The 20423-nt window shown below is 33.3% G+C and overlaps 1 protein-coding gene and 1 pseudogene across 9 annotated transcripts in view; one reads left to right on the top strand and one right to left on the bottom strand.

The window, feature by feature from the left end:
• The window catches only part of WAC (WW domain containing adaptor with coiled-coil), an 81586-nt gene extending 61500 nt beyond the window's left edge, over positions 1–20086 (top strand). For 7 of the 9 annotated variants that reach the window (XM_016160783.2, XM_016160779.2, XM_016160778.2 and 4 more), the window contains 7 exons: positions 5554–5799; positions 7098–7220; positions 8268–8416; positions 11903–12024; positions 13505–13691; positions 14722–14849; positions 16524–20086. In XM_016160783.2, coding sequence (XP_016016269.1) covers positions 5554–5799; positions 7098–7220; positions 8268–8416; positions 11903–12024; positions 13505–13691; positions 14722–14849; positions 16524–16593 — 1025 coding nt within the window. In that variant the 3' untranslated portion in view covers positions 16594–20086. The remainder of the gene's footprint in view (positions 1–5553; positions 5800–7097; positions 7221–8267; positions 8417–11902; positions 12025–13504; positions 13692–14721; positions 14850–16523) is intronic. The other 2 variants (XM_016160777.2, XM_016160782.2) reach the window with 2 other exon arrangements.
• On the bottom strand, positions 7548–7670 carry LOC118609046 (annotated as a pseudogene).
• Positions 20087–20423: the final 337 nt, after the last annotated feature.

Below are 20423 nucleotides of genomic sequence, written 5' to 3'. Positions count from 1 at the left end.
TTGAAAACCTTATGCTAGGTGAAATAAGCCCAACACAGGACAGATATTGTTTGATTTTACTTATACGAAGTGTCTAGAATGGGCAAATTCGTAGAGACAGAAGGTAAAATAGTAGTAACCAGGGGCTTGGGAAGTGGGAAGTTAGTGTTCAGTGGGTATGGAGTTTCATTTTGGGGTGATGAAAAAGTTCTGGGAAATGGATAGTGGTGATGGTTGTGCAACAGTGTGAATATACTTAATGTCACTGAATTGTAAACCCAGAAGTGGTTAAAATGGTAAATTGTATGTTGCATATATTTTACCAGCATAAAAAATTTCAAGCTATCCATTACCAGTATATATTGGGAATTAAAATGAGATTTTTCACCCGTAAAGTTAGTAATAATTGAATGTGAGGAAACAATTGGTGTGTAAGTTGGTTATTGCAGAGGTCACTAGCATATTAAAATCTGTTAAAAGTTTTAAAACATACTTATCCTTTGTATTAACAAAGATTTCCTCAGTTGAATAAAACAATTTGCAAAAAATATACCTTTATTATGAAACACTAGCACCATATTTATGTGTATTTGTAAATGTAGGAAAAATACTCTAGATGGATACGATTAATATATTCATAAATTATAAAATTAAAAATAAATTAAAATGACAGTCACAGATTATGTACCAGGTATTGTCACCTAGTTATATTTTTTTCCACTAGTATACTTTTTTTCCTTTATTTATAACTTGCCCATGTTGTACTCTCCTGTGTAGCACCATTACTAGAAAATAGAACAAGCAGACTGCCCTTGTTGCACCAGTAGTATGAGCTTTGTTCCCATGTCCTGTTCAATATTATCACAGAAACTCTCAAAACATAATAGAAAATTAAGGATTAGAAATGCAATTAGTACCTTATACTCTTTACATGCAGTATCATTTAGATTTTATTATAGATTACAGAGGAATTACTGGCATACTAGAAAAATGTAGGTCAGCAATGAATTTTGACTTTCGTTTATATTCTCTTGGATATTTTGAAAGGATTCCTTAATTAAAATAGGTAAGTGATATTACTTTAAACCTTAAAAAGTTAGATTTTAGTAAAATATTTCTGTAGTCTAGTCTTTGGTAGGTTACTCCCCCTACTGGTAAATATTGGAAATATAAATGAACAATTCATAATTATAAAGGGAGGAAAAAGGTTTTATCAAAGCATATATACACAATTTAAATTAAAATCAAAGGATAACATAATTAGGGCTCATCTTAAAGAATTGGTTAGAGATCTACAAGTCACAGAAATAATCAGGTGGGAAAGTGACATAGTTAAAAAATTAGCTTAGGGACAGATTGCTAAGTGTCCTTTAAAAGTTCATAGATGCACACAAAAATAAAAATGCTAGAGCTAAAACTAGACACCATTCTATTACCAAAGACTGAAAAAATTAATCTAGATTTCTTGAATGTTGGGAAGGTTTGCATTTAAGGGGTGAGATTAGAGACCGATACTCTTAAAAAGTAGAAGAGGCTATTGAAATGGCTTTGTACTGCAAAATGCTACATCAATTCTTAGATAAATTCATTTGTCTTTAGGTAACTTACCCAAAATGCAGATTTTTTATTTTTCTTTTTAAATCTGTATGGATGTTATTAAATACATTAACTTCACATGCTGAGATCAGATTCCAGATTATAAGACTTCAGACAAATAGAAATGTTAATTAAATTAAATATCTATAGCAAAAACTGTGACTGTATACTTATTCTGAATAGTTTTATTGCCTTTGTGTATAAAAAAAGGTATATTTTATAAGATTAAGTTAGATTTGTCTCTAAGGCTATACAGTGTTACTCATAGCATGAAGTTAGCTGCTTGTCTGCTTTGTCAGTTATTTATGGAGACCTTAGGCCCTCCTCCCTATTATCATAAGTTTTGAACCTAGAGATTAGGAGAGAGCACATACACATGCACCTGGGCTGGAATTTATTGTCGATTCAGGCATCCAGTCAACAAATATATGTCAGTTCCATCTTGGGGAGTTTAGTACCAGAGCTACAGAGATACGTACAACAAAATTCCTCTCCTGAAGTTCATGTTCTAATAGAAGGAGAAATAATATATAATAGAAGATGCTGGGTAATGTAACAGATTTGCGTTGGTACTCCGAACACAGAGGAGGGACACTCTACCAATACCTTTCTTTCATATTTTAATTAAACTGTTTATGACTACCTTTTAGTACAGCATTATTTTACCTAGATTATTAAACTCAGTTATTTTCAATTACACTTATAAATTGGGGCAAGTAATATTAAAAATGTTTAAATAACAAGCTTTGGAAGGGCAATATGTATGGGGGTGAATGGTGCTCCTCTCAAACAGTGTAAAAATAGCATGCTGAAGACCTACCTGGGAAGGCAGCATAGCTACCCTGTCTTTGATTTTAAACTTTTCTCAATTCTCCATGTTTATACTATTTTTTTGTTTTTATTTTTAAAGTCAAGGGGAACCTCGAAAGTCTCTATTTTTTCGTAACCAGTAAGTGATGCCAGAATCACCCATAGAACTCTTAACAAGTTTAATGTGTGCTTCTTGTGTCTCACCAAGTCTATTAGATCTGGGGTTGAGCCATGAGAGCTGTATTTTTTTTTTTTAACTTTACAGGTGATTCTGATTAGAATTCTGTTGAAAACTGGTACTCAAAGTCAAACCTTTTAATAAATTCTTGCCTTTAGAAATGTCAGTAGCTCAAGGGTCCCCCATAAGTATTAAGAAGTATCAACTGGTTTCCATGCTGTTCATCAATAATATTTTCTCACTAAAAAATATCTGTTCTCAGGATAAACTTATTAAAATTAGAAGTAAGGGTATTTAGTTTTTGTTATTTTTTTCATGGTAATATGTATTAGTTTTCTATTTGGGGTGTTTTCTTGAAGGACAACACTGATGACTAGTCAAGCCTGTATTACTTTTTCAAATCTGTGGATAGGTTTAGCAACACCAAAACAAATTGGAAAACAACTCACTCCAACTCCTGTCATTAAAAGCTGAAGAAAACCACAGTAAAAGTAACAAAAAGTAAAGATCATTTCAGAGGGATATGATTGCTAATCGTTTATGGAGGGAATAAAAATATAGAATTTGTTTCACTCTAAACATTAAGCAAGATTCTCCTAAAGCTGTATCTTCCCTAAACTGAACCTTAGGGAATATTATTTGGAGAAAACTGTTTCTATTGTCTACAATTGCCCCATAAAATATAATAACTGACAACAGGTTTTCAAAGGAAAAATCTTTTTCATGCAAGTTTCTTTATACTTGTCTTTAAATCTAAAACAGCAAAGCTTAACATAATAGTCTGCTAGACTTATAGAATTCCTTTAAAATGTATGTTTTACAAAAGTTAAAATATCTGCCTTACAAAAATTAAAATGTCTTACACCTTCTGACTTAACTGTAATTGATTGACACATCTTTGAAATATACTCAAAGCAGCTAGCTATGAGGTCCATATTTGTCCATATTTTAGAGAGCTGTTGCTCTGAGTTCTTTGGACCATTACGTAGCATTATAAAAAGACTGATAGAGACAATTTTCAATAAGCTTGCGCTTAGCAGTTCCGGCTTCTCTAGGGCCTTGAAGATTAATGAATGTTTAGTTCCTAGAATTGGAAATGAAGATTCATAGTTACTAAGTAGCAGTGTAATATTCAAATGCAGTTTTCCTCAAACTTTTATACATCATAATAGTAGTCTTAAATCAGTTACATACATACATGAGCTTGAAAATCTTCAGGAAATGCATATATATGGGAAACTAAAAGTGCTTTAGCACATTTTCATAGCTTTTAAGGCCAGTATTATGAGAATACGTACAAATGTCTTGAATAGTTCATTCTTAATATCGTTACCCATTGGACTTCTAATTCCCCTTTTCCTCTATTAAAATCACTGTATTAGTAAAATTCCATGGTATAAAAATACCAATTTGTGTTCATTTTTGTGTTGGTGGACATTGGATTTGTTACTAGTTTGTTGCTAAAGTAAAACAATACTGCAATAAAAATTATTGACTGTTTCTTCTGATTTAGGAATATCAGAGTTTTTCTAAGGGATATATTTCTACCTAAGGGGAATTACTGGGTCTTGAAATAAGTGCCTGTCCAGTTTTTCTAGATAATGCCTAATTATTTTCCAGCATGGTTATATAGTTACATCTCCACAGAAATGTGAAGTGTTCCTGTTCCTCCTTGTCAGCATTTGGTATTGTTAGACTTTTAAATTTGGTTCAGTCTGGTGAGCGTAAAAGAATATCCTTTTGCTTTTAATTTGCATTTTCCTGATTGTCAATGAAGTTGAACAGCTTTTACATTTTTTAAGCCATTCAGCTTTCTGTGAAATGTATTCATGTCTTTTGTTCATTTTTCTAATGTGTAGTTTGTCTTTTTTGATTTATAGGAGTTCTTTAAAATATTTTGGTTACCAATACTTTGGGATGTAATTGTTTTACTTTTTGAAAATTTCTGTATCCTGATGTCAGAAGTGTTCCTATGTTTTCCTCTACTAGTTCTAGAGATGTAAATATATATATAAAGTGTAATTGACCTTCAGTTGGTTTCATTTTAAATGTAAGTTTTTGTATCTAGCAAGGCATGTCACTACCTGTGTTCTTCAGGAATTTTGTGGCCATTACTAGCCTTAGCTCTTTCAAATAAATTATAAAATCAGCTTGTCAAATGTTACTGAAAGTGCTGTTGGGGTTTTGATTGCAATTGCCTTGACTTTATATAAATAATTTGCATTGATAGCTTTCAAATAATGATAATTTTCCATGCATGTTTTATGTGTTTGTTTATTTTTAAATACTAAGGATGGGGTTTTGTGGTGGTTTGTTTGCTATTAAAAGGGTCATTTTTAGTGCTGATAATCTTTGATACAAATAGCGATAGCTCGTTGCCTTATATTTTTAATTAAAAAAGGAAAGTATGTAATTCTAAAACTCAGTTGTTAAATATAAAAGTTCAAAGTAGGAGTCTCCTTATTTATCACATCCTTAGCCTATTCTGGGGTTGCTCACCATGGTTACCTATCCTGATTTGTACTGAGGCCACTGTCATACTTGGGTAGTTAACCGTGGTCTCACCTTAAGTTATTTTATCAGACTTAAAAAATTAAGTCCTGGGGAATTGTGTTGGCCCTTTATCCTAATGGAAGCTTATTTGAATGTATAGTTAATACACAACAGTGTTTGAGACAGCATTATTAATAAACGGTGTGGTACTTTTAGACATGGAGTATGGCTAAATCACTGCTTTATACCAGGTTTTGTGACTTCAAGTTATGTAATCTTGTTCAGTTTTTTCACCTATGAAATCGGAATATAAAAATGCCTGCCTCATTATTATAGTCATTCGAATATTTATTCAGTTTCCTATGTGCTAACTTGTAAAGATTAAACAATACTACTTGAGTTAGGTGCCTGGGCCATGGAAATTGCTTGTTTGATAATTGGTTCCAGTTACCTCTATTCAAGGAATTTTTTTCAGCCTTATTATCTTTTTTATTTAGAACCTACATCAGGAGACAAATCTGTTTCACATTCTTGCACAACTCCTTCCACATCTTCTGCCTCTGGACTGAATCCCACATCTGTACCTCCAACATCTGCTTCAGCAATCCCTGTTTCTCCTGTTCCACAGTCACCAATACCTCCATTACTTCAGGACCCAAATCTTCTTAGACAGTTGCTTCCTGCTTTGCAAGCTACACTGCAACTTAATAATTCTAATGTGGACATATCCAAAATAAATGAAGGTAAATGCTCATAGTAACAATTTTTTTTAATTCACTTACATTGTGAAAAATTTTGTAATTAGTGAATTCTTCATGTTAGGAAAGGTCTTTGTTTCATTTTGAAATTTACATTTGAACTTAATACTTTGGAATTTATATCTCACATTGTTTAAGGACTTTGGTCTTGAGTTAGCGGTTGGATTTCTGTGTATTTTTCAAGACTTGTCATGTATTCAGTGGTTACTAGCTTATTTCAAAGAAGCTGTATATGAGTAAGTAATTATCTGGAATGTTAAAAATAATGCAAATTACAAAAGTAGAAATTTGAGTAGTTCCTTCTTATATAATATTTGAAGAAATTTTGAGAAAGGAGGTAATGAATAATATTTTGCTCTTTGTCCTACTTAATTGCATAAATTCCAACTTTGCTTTTCAGTATGCTACTAAAGTGTTTAGGCAGTGATCTCAAAGATGTCTGAATAAAAGTGGGTGTAGTTTTAATTTGCAAACCATTCACATTTAAACATTCAGTCCTAAGAGCATTGCAGAATTTTCTATTTCTGTACCTTTTTACATAATATATTAACAGTCGTATTAAGTGGTTAAGTCCTTCCTTTATCCTAAAAATTGAGCTTTCTCAATCTAGTCGGTCATTAATTTCATATTCTTACTGTCCTCAGTTTTTCTATATTTTGATTTTATTCTCTGAGAAAACCATGCCATTCTCTTGTTTAATATATGAACTTTTTACTAGACAGTGGAGCTTTTAAATACTTTGAAGAAACAGTAGCATAAGAAAATGTCAATAGTAAAAGATCCTAGCTTTGAAAAAATGTTATATTCCTAAGTATTCAGCTTTTTAACATCCATTTTTAAAAATATTGTTGGGGTTGGTGTTGATGTAGAGTTTAAGTGGTCAGCTTGTCTACAAAAACAGTCGCATTAAAGAGCTGCCATTTATCCCATTAATTCCAAGTGTAATGTACTAAGCACTTTACCTATCAGTGGATAGGTTTATGGCATAATTGGAAGTTCCTGGGAGAATACTCGTTTAGAGGAGTGTTCTTTAACTGCACAGCTGAATTTCAGTGTAAGGGAAACCTTTTTACTTTATTTATAAAACAGATAAATTCTTGTCGTCTACCTCATACTATTTCACATCTCTAGACCCATTATATTACTCCGATTGTTTAGACTTTTAAGAGTTCTAATTTGAAATACTCCAGTTTTTTTCTGGATTCTTTTTTAATTTTCAGGTTGTTACTAATGCCACATATGCCTGTTATTTTATTTGAATTTAAAATAAAATATGTTTTTAGTTCTTACAGCAGCTGTGACACAAGCCTCATTGCAGTCTATAATTCATAAGTTTCTTACTGCTGGACCATCTGCTTTCAACATAACTTCTCTGATTTCTCAAGCTGCTCAGCTCTCTACACAAGGTATTCATATTCTTAGAGATCTCTAAGGGCAATGGAATAGCAAAGTGTGTTTTTTTGTTGTTGTTTTTTGTCTTGTTTTGTTATAGTTTTTTAGGAGATATGGTAAAATAATGGTTTTATTTTATGCTTTTTTAAATGCTACAATATACAGTAATATTTTAATTCTTTAAATGAAGCAAGCTTTGACATTTCTCTTACAATATTGCCATCAAATCTGTAATACAGTATATATTTAATTCTGAATTTAAGTTATTTTACTCCAGAGCTAAAAGTAAACTATAATAGGCCCTCCATCTTTATGAAACATTGAAAATTTAATTTTCTAAACACCTACAGCACCTGGTCTTCCTAGGTGGTCTCCCATCCAGGTACTAACCAGGCTCAACCCTGCTTAGCTTGCTTCCAAGATCAGATGGGATCAGGCATGTTCAGGATAGCATGGCTGTAGACGAATATGTTTTAATGAAAGTTGAAGTTTGGTTCAGGTTGATGTTAGATGATTTTTGACTAGAGGATACAGAAGTGCTCAAGTCCTGCCTTGAAACAGCTATCTCTCCTCCCTGTGAAGGTATCTGGGCGAAAGATACACATAGGAACAAAAGAGAAATGAAAGAGTCACTTTGATTTGTCCCCCAGCCCTAATTCAGAACGGTGATAAATTGAGCAGGACTAACTGTTCTAAAATTGAAATATAATAGTGAAAAGACTTTGACAACTCTTCACTTAGCTTTATGAGGCAGGTGGCTAAGAGGGATAATGGGGCCTAAATGTAGAAGAAGAAAGAAAGATGATGAGGATGCCTTCCATGGGATAATGGGTTCAGGCTACCTTCTTGCTCTAGTCTTAGAGAGGGCCACACGGGGTATATGCTTATCTCTAATACAAAGCTCATTTAGTCAGTGTGGCCCCAGTATCTCAGATTTTTACTTTTTCAGATAAATGTTCTGTTTGGAGGGGTGGGGAATGAGGAGAGATGCAAGGATCTCCTCCATATAGACTACAGAGGTTTTTGGTTTATTTGAAATTAATTGCTTCACTCTTTTGCAGCCCAACCATCTAATCAGTCTCCAATGTCTTTAACGTCTGATGCGTCATCCCCAAGATCCTATGTGTCTCCAAGAATAAGCACACCTCAGACTAACACAGTCCCTATCAAACCTTTGATTAGTACTCCTCCTGTTTCATCACAGCCAAAGGTATGTCACCTTCAAGGGAAATTTAGAAAAGAAACCACTTACTTATGGAAAAATAAGTTTAATGTTTTAGAATCTGTATTGTAGAAAAGCCCTAGGAGAATGAAGTGGTGGAGTGAATGACAGGTGAGTGAGAATAGATAGGCTTAGAAGTTCTCAGTTAATTGAGTGGGGAATGGAATTGCACCTGTGCTACTTTTATGCACTGATTCTGTTCTGTTTATTGGCTTAGGGATTTGTAGCATGGAGAGTAGGATAAAGTAGAGGATATTAAGTAAGTCTTAATAGTCGTAGAATTTCCAAACTCTATAGATATGAGAGAACATGTTTTCCATGAGTTTCCCTCACACACTTTTATTTCAGAGAGGAGTCAGTTTCTGTGCTAAGAGCTTTATATGTTAAGCTTTCACATCATGAGAATCAACTTCTTTTTGCCTCATTTAATAGATAAAATTAAGCCTTTGATTAAATTTAGTTTTTGTGATAGAATCAGAATTTGAGACCTAAGTCTTTCCGAATAGAAAACTTATTTTGCTCAGTTGGTCCACTCAAAATCTTAAATGGGTGGCTCTTAACAGCAGTTAGAAAAATGTCGATCTATTCTTAATGGACTATAAAGAAGACCCTACAATACTACAGTCAAGTTTTGTACTGAAACATTTGGATAGTGACACAAATTCATAAGCATATCCCAGTCACACTCATGCTTTGCTTTGTATAGCATGCCACCAGTGAAACAGATTGGGAAGTTGGTATATACAAGCCGTGACTTTTTTTTTACTCTTAACAGTAAATGTAGGAGAAAATTCTTTTTAGTTATTGTAAAAACAGTGGACTATTTCAAAATTTTGTGCCAGAGAATTCTTTATTCATATAAAATCATAAGCAGAAGGCTTAATATAAAAATTGAAACATAGCTTGAAATTAATGGTAGGCCAGCTTTTTGTCTTCCTATTGGCTAATCCCTTCCCTACTTCAACCATTTAATTTCTGCATGTGTTATGTTCAATCTAGATTGATTTTTAAAATTCTGAGTTAACAATTACGTGATTCCTTAAGGTTTATATTTTGATGGGAGAATTAAAATATGCATTTCAGCAAAAGAGATCTTATTCTTAATGCTTAAAACTTGTCTTCACAATGGTATCTTAAGAGTATAATAAATAATGACTGAAAATAAAATAAGTGGTAGTGTTAGTTTTATAGTCAGTTCTAAAAGTTAGCATTTCATATCCCTTATGCAGATGGCTGTCAATTTTTTTTCATTCAAAACTTTTTCAGGTTGTTTTTAAAAATAAGTAGGGCCATCTAGATTTGTTTGGGAGAATATCAAATCATCCAAAAACAAAAAACAAAAACAAAAACAAAAAAACCCAAACATAAAACTCTGCTCCTAGAGGGTGTGACTTAATCACAAATGGCCCCATCTGCTTTTGTGCCTTAATTTGGAGTTTATATTTAAAACCGTTTTCTGTTTCTTTGACATCTGGAGATGAATAGTATTATGATCCCCCTGGCAATCATGTTTCTCTTAGTATATATCTCTATAATGACCAATCTGTACTTTTTATCCATGTGTGGTTGAAATTTAGGCAGCTGTATCTATATGATGGTATGTTCTATTACACACCTGAGTTATATGGGATAGCCTGTTGCTCTGCAGGTGAGGAAAAATAATTTTCCCTCTAGCCTCTTGGCTTCTTGGCTGAGATGTTCCTGTAATAAAAGACAGATTAACAATAGAAAACAAAAGTTTAATTACATGTATACTTCCTATATACATGGGAGAGACCCAGGAAAACTGGGTAACTTGCTAAAATGTCTGAAATCACCTTAAATACCATCTTCAGCTAAAGACAAAAGATGTTAGAAGTGAGTGAGTCTGTTACGGGAGGTTACTGGGAAAAGTGCAGAAAATAAGAGTAAAGTTGTTCTTGCCTTCAGCATTGGGAAGAGTTTCTGGCGTATCGTTATCCCTCTTCTTCCTGGTACACTGAGGGAGACCTTTTACAAATAGAGATTTCCCTTGCAAATATAAATGTCTTTTACAAAGGGTAGCTTCTGCTTGGTTTTCAGACCTTCTCCCATGTCTGCTGTTTCTTTAACCAGCCTAAAATAAGCCTTATGCCAAATAGACATATTTTGGGGTGACAGTGTCTGTTCCCCTACAATTCCTAGGCTACAAAACCTGTATAGCATGTTACTATACTGAATACTGTAGGTAATTGTAATACAATGGTATTTATGTAATGCGTTATAAGATGGCTAAGGTGTGTCACTAGGGGTTAAGATGTCACTAGTTGATAGGAATTTTTACATCTTCATTATAATCTGTGGGACCTCTGTAATATATGCACCTTCCTTGACTAAAAGGTTATGCATCACATGACTATAAATCAGGAGAGGTATGATAGTGTATTGGAAAGAAAACCAGGCTCAAAATCAGTAGGACTAGTTTCTTATGTAGGTATGCTAAAGAAAGTAATTGTATGGTCTTGGGACATTTTATGATGAGGTTAGATCCTAGTCTCAAATCTTAACTATTCTGATTGCGTGACCTTTGGAAACTCATTTGATTTCACTTCTTTAAATTTCTAGTTTTATGGTGTTTAAGATTATTAACTAGATTTGCAGGAGTATGTGGATTTGGGGGCCTACATGACAGTTAAGTACGGTTAGTCTCCCACTTATCAGTGGTTTCAGTTACCTGTGGTCAGCTGCTATCAAAAACTATTAAATGGAAAATGCCAGAAATAAACAGTTCATAAGTTAAATGGCACACTCTTCTGAGTGGCATGAAGAAATCTCTCGTGCTATCCTGATCCATCCCTCCCCGGACTTGAATCATTCCTTTGACCAACATATCCATCTGTATAAGCTACCTGCCCATTTAGTCCCTTAGTGTAGCTATCTTGGTTATCAGGGAAAGAGAGAGCATACATTCATGGTAACTTTTATTATAGTATAGTGTTACCGTTTTTCTATTTTAAGTTATTATCGTTAATCTCTTACCATACGTAATTATAAATTGAACTTTACCATAAATTAAACTTAACCATAGGTGTGTATGTATAGGAAAAATATAGTAGATACAGTATCTCCTCACTTAATATTGTTGATTGGTTTTGCAATTTTAAGGAAAACAACATATAATGAAACAATTTTTACCACAGGCCAGTTGATATTAACAAGAGTTAAATTTCTGTCAGCATTACAATGAAACAACGTTGTTTTAGTACCTGCTATAGAGTACCAGCTGTATATAGTGTTTGGCACTGTGTGTGGTTTCAGGCCTCCACTGGGGGGTCTTGGGATATATCGCCTGAGAATAAGGGAGCTATTATCTGTCCGTAGCACTAATATTAATCTTAATATAAAACAATTTAGGATAATTGGTAAGTTTTATTGATAGAACTTTTGCTTTTACCTAGTTTCCATGCCATTTGTCCCTGTGATAGAAGCTTATCTCACCAGATTTTGACATTTCAGGTTAGTACTCCAGTAGTTAAGCAAGGACCAGTTTCACAATCGGCCACACAGCAGCAGCCTATAACTGCTGACAAGCCACAAGGTCATGAACCTGTCTCTCCTCGAAGTCTTCAGCGTTCAAAGTAAGTTGATGTTACATGTTGTGAGATTTTTTCCTTAATATTGCATTGTTCAAATGTTATAACTGTAATTGAGCTTGGACTTAGAAGAAGAATCCATGTATAGCCTAGCCTAACTTAATTTTAGGTACTATAAAATTTATAAAGGCAAACCTACAACAGATAGATTTTTGTCTTTAGTGGTGAAACCTGGCTTATTTTAAGGAGAGTGGCTCTTTAGAATTTCACTTAGTGGATGGACTGTGATAGGAATAACAATATGTGATAACTTATACAAAGAGGGCACATGGTTTTATAATAGTTTATTTATTGGAAATAACATTTTAAACCTCCTCATAGCAGTTTTAGATTTGAGAGTATCGATGAAGCCAAAAATCTCACATCTAAAACTTGGGCCAATATTTGCCAACTAGTATGTGTCAGGCTCTCCTGTTAACTACAACTCTGACCCTATATGGATTGCTTTCAGATAGAGCTGTATTGTGTTGTCGCTTTTCTTTGTTAATGAACAAATACAACTTTAAATGATTTTAATTGATTTTCCTATTTTATTTCTTTCTGCGAGGTGGCAAAATAATTCAACTGTTGTTTCTATTGTTGTTTTCTAAACAAGCATTTCAGAACTTACACATCCAAATGAGAGTTGTTCCCTTCAAAATAATCACCTTGGGAAGCTGTCTGCTTACTCCAGCAATGTTGCCATTGCTCAGAACACTTTTGGGAAATTCTTCTTTTAAATTGTCTGTAGAGGCTGCAGTATTATTTTAAATATCCTCAGTGATGAAACTCTTCATCCTTTGGGAGATTTAGTTTTTGGAAATAACTGAAATACATTCAGAGCCAAGTCTGGTGAAGCAGGTAGGAAATCAACTTGGGTGATTAAATTTTTGGTTCTCACCACCATACCCCCAAACCCTAGTCTAAACCATACAGTTTTAAAAGAAGATAATCTCAGAGTGTTACTTTTTGGTCTTATTTTGCCACTAAACTCATTCATTGCTATCCAATAAAATGTCTCTATTTTGCTTCACATTATTTCACCCTCTGATTCAATACTTTGCTGTTAAACAAGGGCAGTATATATTTTTCCCTCCTTATCTACATGTATTTAATATAATAATAATTAGATGTCCCTTATATTTATAACTGTTAAAATGTGACCATTTCTTAGTTACATTCTTATTGCTCATTGTATTATACAATCATCAAGTTCTGCTGTCAAATTTGGAGAGTACTGTTATTTTTAATTTGTCTCTGATATTGTTAAAAGGACTCTTTTCCAAAAAAAAAAAAAAAACCATATTGAGGAATACATGATGTAAATATACTTTGGATTTTCAATTTTGTTTATCTGATGTTAAAATAACAAATTTTTCATAGGTATTTGGATATCTTTAAATTAATAGAAGATATTAACAATTTCTAGGATACCTAGAAACTGCATTTAGATATACTACACATTTACTTGTGTTTTCTTTTCCAGTAGCCAGAGAAGTCCATCACCTGGTCCAAATCATACTTCTAGCAGTAATGCATCAAATGCAGCCATTGTACCACAGAATTCATCTACCCGACCTACATGTTCATTAACACCTACGCTAGCAGCACACTTCAATGAAAATCTCATAAAGCATGTTCAAGGATGGCCTGCAGATCATGCAGAGAAGCAGGTATGTTACATGGTTCACAGCATACGTTCTACCTCTGTTGACTACCAAAATATAACTTAGTTCTATTTTTAGAAAATCTAATTTAGACCGCTGAACTGAAGCTATATTTTAAAGAACTAATTTCTGATTAAGTTGTCTGTAGTCATTTTATAATATATTTGATATACACTTGGAGGGTGTTTATGAAGTCACTTGTGGTTTTACATAAACTATTTTAATATAATTATCATTATAGCTATCATTATCAAGTACTCAGCATATAGCTAACTCTGTGCTAATTGCTTTATATTTTATTTTCTCTGCTTCTTAACCAGTGAGGATAATAAGTTTTCCCATTTTACCAATGAGGCCCTAAAGAACCAAATAGATTATACCAAGGTAATACAGTGATGTGGCTCAAAGCCACTGTGCTTTTTCCACTCAGCCAGCTGCTCTGATAGTTTCAAAATTTGTTAGTACTGTTAATCTTATGACACTCTCACTAGACTAGCTGCTGGAAGTTAGGAAACATTTTTACTTTGGGGTGAGGGACTTAAGACATGGTAATTATCACCATTGGCCTCTAAAGCCTTTTATCAGACAACCGACCATCTGAAATGTTCATTAGTTCGCATAGCTATGTTGTGTATCTCATGATACAGGAATACAGTGAGGCTGTTTTATCAGTGTTATACCTGAAATTTGCTTTTGCTGATCCAGAATCTTTTTAATTAGCTACAAATCATGAGTTGTCCTTTCATAATGCTATATTATGAGATTGGAAATGCTATTTTTTCAAGAAACTGAGGAGTAAATCTTAGAATAATTGCCTCCTACCATATGAGACAGTTTTTTTGTTTTTATTTTGTTTTGTTTTGTTTTTTTTTTAAAGAAAATCATCTTTACTCTTATATTTTTGTGGGTTTTAAAGAAAATGATTATTCTTATAATCTTTAGTATACAGTTCTCAAAAATTTAATTTTTTATATGTGATGTTACTTATATTTCATGTAATTTTCATGTCATAGGATTTTCATCTCTTTAATTATAGGCATCAAGATTGCGAGAAGAAGCCCATAACATGGGAAGCGTTCACATGTCAGAAATTTGTACTGAATTAAAAAATTTGAGATCTTTAGTTCGAGTATGTGAAATTCAAGCAACTTTGCGAGAGCAAAGGTAATTTTTTTTGCTAAAATTTTGTTTCTTAGCGTTATGTCTCTTAAATCAGACTGAAGAACATAAATTTCAGTTCTGAAATTTAAAGTTTTCTTCATGTATTGTTATCACTTTCTGTAATACTATAATTAATTTGTATAATTTAATACTATTTCTGGTGAACAATAATGGCTTCTAGATTTAAGTTCTTTAACCCATGGTAAAATGGTAAATGCTTTGTTAGACTTTTTCTTATAATGGTTAGGTATAGTAATATATTATTTAAAATGTGAAACTAGACAGCAACTGATTATAAATGCTCCACTCTTGAATTGAGGAGGCTTATTGAATTGTGGATACTTGTCTATTGCTGAGGGTACTTATTTCGATTGAAATTTCAAATCACTGTTTACATTGTCCTTGCATCACTGATAGAGCTCTTGGAAATCACACTAAGAATTTGGTTGTCCAGCAAGTTCAGTGATGTTTGTATATCTGTTTATTGAATTGTTATCACCTAAACTATTACTGTCTCATGTTTTCTTTTTCTTGTCTTTTTTCTCTTCTCTCTCCTCTCTCTCTTCTCTCTCCTCTCTTCTCTCTTTTCTTTTGTGTCCTGTCCTGTCCTGTTCTTTTCCCTTTCCCCTCTCTTTTTAGCATAAGCAAAAAAATTCTTTATTGTTTTGAGGCACTGACATTTTGGTACTATTTCTTGCTGATCACAACATAACTTTTTTCTCACATTTCTTAATCTAATATTTTTACTCAAGTAGGATATCTACATCCAGTAAATAGAGTAGATATTTTTTAAATGCCTGAGGACACACTTTAAATTAAATAAACATCCAGTCTATATAAGGTAGAGTTAATTTTATCATGAAACCACAAATATTTAGTAAGTACCAGGTAGGGGTTTGTACTAAACTTGGAAAAGTCGAGTTTTTATCTTACTTTTCAATTACTAAAATATGTGTAGGCATCTTTTGGATATCACCTGGATCTTTTTTACTTTAGGATTGTTCTGAAAGTAGTTTGACATTAAGCTTACTTCATTTTGGTTTGTTAGACAGATGATTTAGCTTTTAGGAAATTATACTACTCCATATTGTAACTTATTAAAACAAATATATAGCCAGTACATGATTTTTCCTAATTCCCTGGTATAAGTATTAAATGTCACAGTTCATAGAAGAGAAGGGTCAGAATGGGAATGATTTTATGACGTTAATGGAAATCTAGTTAGCTGTGGAGTTCGTTTTAAACATACATGTTAGCGGGACTTGGACCTGGCTCTATTTTTATGAACCTACATTTATCTTGAGAACTGTTCTTCAAAATGATGAGCCTCTTGCACCCAGTTAATTCCAAACTTACTGTATTGTGCCCAGAAAGAATGTAATGTAGATTTATCTCATGTTTAATATCTGTTGCCTTTGTGCGATGATAGTGTTCAGATTAATTATTGAGCAATTGTTGTAAAACTAGGAAACATTCTAACTTTTGTCATCCTGATACTTCAGTATATATCATATATTCAATGGTTATTTTGTCTTAACTGTAAACTAATCAGTTTTTAATTATTTTGTCTTAACTAGTAGTTGCTCATTTTCTTTTCAAAGATATTTTTGTTAAAAGTTTGTTTTGGATTTTCTGTAACCTGACCACACAGTTCTAATGCCTTCTTTTATTTTTCAGGATACTGTTTTTGAGACAACAAATTAAGGAACTCGAAAAGCTAAAAAATCAGAATTCCTTCATGGTTTGAAGATGTGAATAATTGCACATGGTTTTGAGTACAGGAACTGTAAATCTATTGCCCAATCTTAACATTTTGAGCTGCATTTAAGTAGACTTTGGACCGTTAAGCTGGGCAAAGGAAATGACAAGGGGACGGGGTTTGTGAGAGTCAATTCAGGGGAAAGAGACAAGATTGATTTGTAAAACCCTTGAAATGTAGATTTCTTGTAGATGTATTCTTCACGTTGTAAATATGTTTTGTAGAGTGAAGCCATGGGAAGCCATGTGTAACAGAGCTTAGACACCCAAAACTAATCAATGCTGAGGTGGCTAAATACCTAGCCTTTTACATGTAAACCTGTCTGCAAAATTAGCTTTTTTAAGAAAAAAGGGGGGGGGGTTAATTTATCATTCAGAAATCTTGCATTTTCAAAAATTCAGTGCAAGCGCCAGGCGATCTGTGTCTAAGGATACAATTTTGAACCATATGGGCAGTGTACAAAATATCATGAAACAACTGTTTCCACACTTGCACCTGATCAAGAGCAGTGCTTCTCCAATTGTTTTGCAGAGAAATGTTTTTTTCATTTCCCGTGTGTTCCATTTCCCTCTGAAATCCTTGATCGGATTTTATCCATTTTTTTAGGCTCCTCTTTTTCTCCTTTCTTAAGGCACTGTTGCTATGGCACTTTTCTATAACCTTTTCATTCCTGTGTACAGTAGCTTAAAATTGCAGTGATTGAGCATAACCCACTTGTTTGTATAAATTATTGAAATCCATTTGCACCCTGTAAGAATGGACCTAAAAAGTACTGCTGGGCGTGTGTGCTGAAAGTACATTGATTGCTCAAATGTAAGGAAATGGCCCAATGAACATGGTTGTGGGAGGGGAAAGAGGAAACAAAGCTAGTCAGATGTGAATTGTATCTGTTGTAATAAACATGTTAAAACAAGCAAATCGTTATTTTTCTTTTCCTTCGGTCAATGCATATTAGAATTTGAACTGCCTGGGGTTTCTTTATCAGAACTATTCTTGTTGGATGTTTATACTTAATTGAAGTAATTCCTTAAGGGAGGCTTTGTTTAAAGCATATCAACAGGAAATTGTGTATAAGATATTTAATGAAATATGAAATTCAACAAGAATGATTAAGTCATTTCCCAAGTGGTTGTCATTTGTTTAACCCTGGTTTACCTGTCTTGCTATTATGACATTTCATTTTGAAGGATGTTTGTGTTGTAGCTAACTGTTCAAGTCTGGTGCTGACTGCTGTTCTTAGCCATCACAAAACGCTAAATTTGTGTAATTGGAGCTTCCTGCTGTTATCTGGAAATGGTGGGAAAGCTCAGCTTTGTATATTGTTTCCTAAAGTATATTAAAATAAAAAAAGAAACTATTGCTACTATAAAATCACTTTGGCTTTTTTTTCTTTGCTAAAAATATTGGTCACCTGGCCTTAGCATGACACTGCCAGTATTATATCAAATCACAAGGGTTTCTTTATGTAGAAAAGTCTTTTAATTTCAAAATCTTAATTTATCCAATTTACGTTTTTTTTTCTTTCGAGGCAGATGCATTCATTTGCTTTTAGAACTGCCAGCACCAAGGGCTTATTTTGTGATGTTGGACATTAATGTTATTACATTCTGGGATACTGAAATTTTTGAAATTGCTCTTATTCTTTAAAGCATAGTTAAAGTATAGAAAATAAGGAGACTTCTCAACAAATTAAACTGTAAGCAGTAGCATGGATGATCATTTCTACTACAAAAATGTTCCAGTGTAACTAAGAGGAATTAGAATCATACTGGAAACTGATTTTTTTTGTAACTTAAGAATACATTTAAAATGTAAGAAGAAACGAATGTCATAAATTATATCATGAAATGTTTATACCTGTGATACTGTTAACATGTGCTGGACTTGATAAGTGCTTGTAAATGAAACTCTGAAGAGCCGTGTTAAGCTAAAACCTTTGCGGATCCAGTCCTGTATCTTTCCGGGAAAGAAGCGAGCAATTTGTGATGTGGTAGGCACGCGTTTCCTGATCAGATGGCAACTTGACTTATGCTTTGAGGTAAATTTGAATTTGACTTGCTAATAATAGTTTATTGATTTATGTCACCTTATTTCTTTGCTTTAAAAACTTTACATTCCTAAGTGAATTGCTCACGTACATTCAGAAGATGCCTGATTTCGAATTTTCTGGTCAATTTTTAAATGCAGAAGATTTAATTTTTTGTAAAATATTTTTACAATATTTGATTCACTTATAATTCTGTAGTAAATATTGCACTTTAATACAGACGTCGTGTCCGGTTACTAACCTTCTGGCTCGCTGCTAGCGTTCATTTAATTTTACATAAACATGTTCAGAGGCTGAAGCAAATCTGATTTTCAACGTGAAAATAAACTGTTCTTGGAGTTATTTCTAAACAACTTGTCTCTGACCTTAATGTAACAGAAATGTATACATAAATCGGATTCATCAAATGAGTCTTCAGCTAACAACTGTTCGGGAACAGTGTTAACATCATAGGAAGGCTACATTTTCTAGGATTTGACATTTTCAGCGATCGAGAATGATATTTTGTAAATGGAAATACCACTGCTGAAAACAGAATGCTGTAGAGTGCTGTCATTTGTTTCCAAAGACTATGGATACACTAGAGCATTGAGAAAATAAGCTGTTTTGTGGCAAACTTTAGAGGACTGTAATCCACGAGTTATCTTGGGGTAAACGCTGCAGCTGCAAGTGCCATGGCGAGGATTCTTGAGGCAAATGGGAAATGGGTTAAAATAGGCGTAATAGCCAAGAAAATTCTTTAGTTGGCCTATTGCGGTGGCTTTGAACATGTCTTGTTTTGATGGGCATCTTGGTTCAGATAATTTGAAAATAGAAATGAATAGCTCCTAGGAAACCTCAGGGTTTTTATTTTTGTTTTAAAAGGGACATTAGTAGTCATATTTAAATCTTAAAAACAACATTGTAATAAAATGTATTTTGTGAAGGTGGGTCCGTTAGTTTCCCGTGAAGAACCAATTTTCCTACTTTTCTGGGTAGCTAGTTTGACTTTTAATTTTAGAACGTGGACTGTATTTCCAGATTTTTAGCACTCTGAAAATTCAGTGCTTCCACCCTTTTTAAGGACGTTATGCTTTTAATAACCCAAATGAGTGGTTTTATCGTCTAATTTTATATATGTTTCACACTTGTAAAATCTTGGGAAGGAGGTGTTTAAAACTTTGCGAAGAATGAATTGTTACCCCATTTCAAAAATAATTTATTCTGTTTAAACAGCCTTAGCTTTAAGGGATTATTTCAAAGGGAAGGGGGCAAGGCATGAAGTAAATCACTGCAAATCAGAACTATTATAGTTCAGAACTTAAAGCTACTGTATTTAGATGTGGGGTTTGGATATATGAATTTCTTTTCAATACCTGTAAATATGGCTATATTCTTGTATTTGTACTGGAGTGTACAAAATGACACTAAAAAGTAATAAATATGTTTTGACTATATTGTGCAGTTATTTCAGAACAGTATTTTGAAAGTTTCAGAATGCATAATTTGCATTTAAGAAAATATCAGTGCTAAAATTTTAATAGTTGTGTCAGTTACAAAATTTCTTAATTGCAGTATTTTAATAAAAACTTTGGCTCAAAGGTTGGGATTCTTTAGATCCTGTTCTAATTTGCTGTCCCCTTTATTTCGTGATTTCTGAACTTCGGGAGTGCTGTAAAGTGCAGTCTGCCTAGGCGACCTCGTTAAGGCCCTTGGCTTTAAGAATCCCACTCTAAAGTCCCTTTCATCCAGGTTACCTCATCTTGATCCCTTGAGTTCCCATTAGCAATAA

Source organism: Rousettus aegyptiacus, unplaced genomic scaffold (assembly GCF_014176215.1).
Source record: "Rousettus aegyptiacus isolate mRouAeg1 unplaced genomic scaffold, mRouAeg1.p scaffold_m13_p_10, whole genome shotgun sequence".
Taxonomy (NCBI): Eukaryota; Metazoa; Chordata; class Mammalia; order Chiroptera; family Pteropodidae; genus Rousettus; species Rousettus aegyptiacus.
This window is presented reverse-complemented; position numbering and strand designations above follow the sequence as displayed.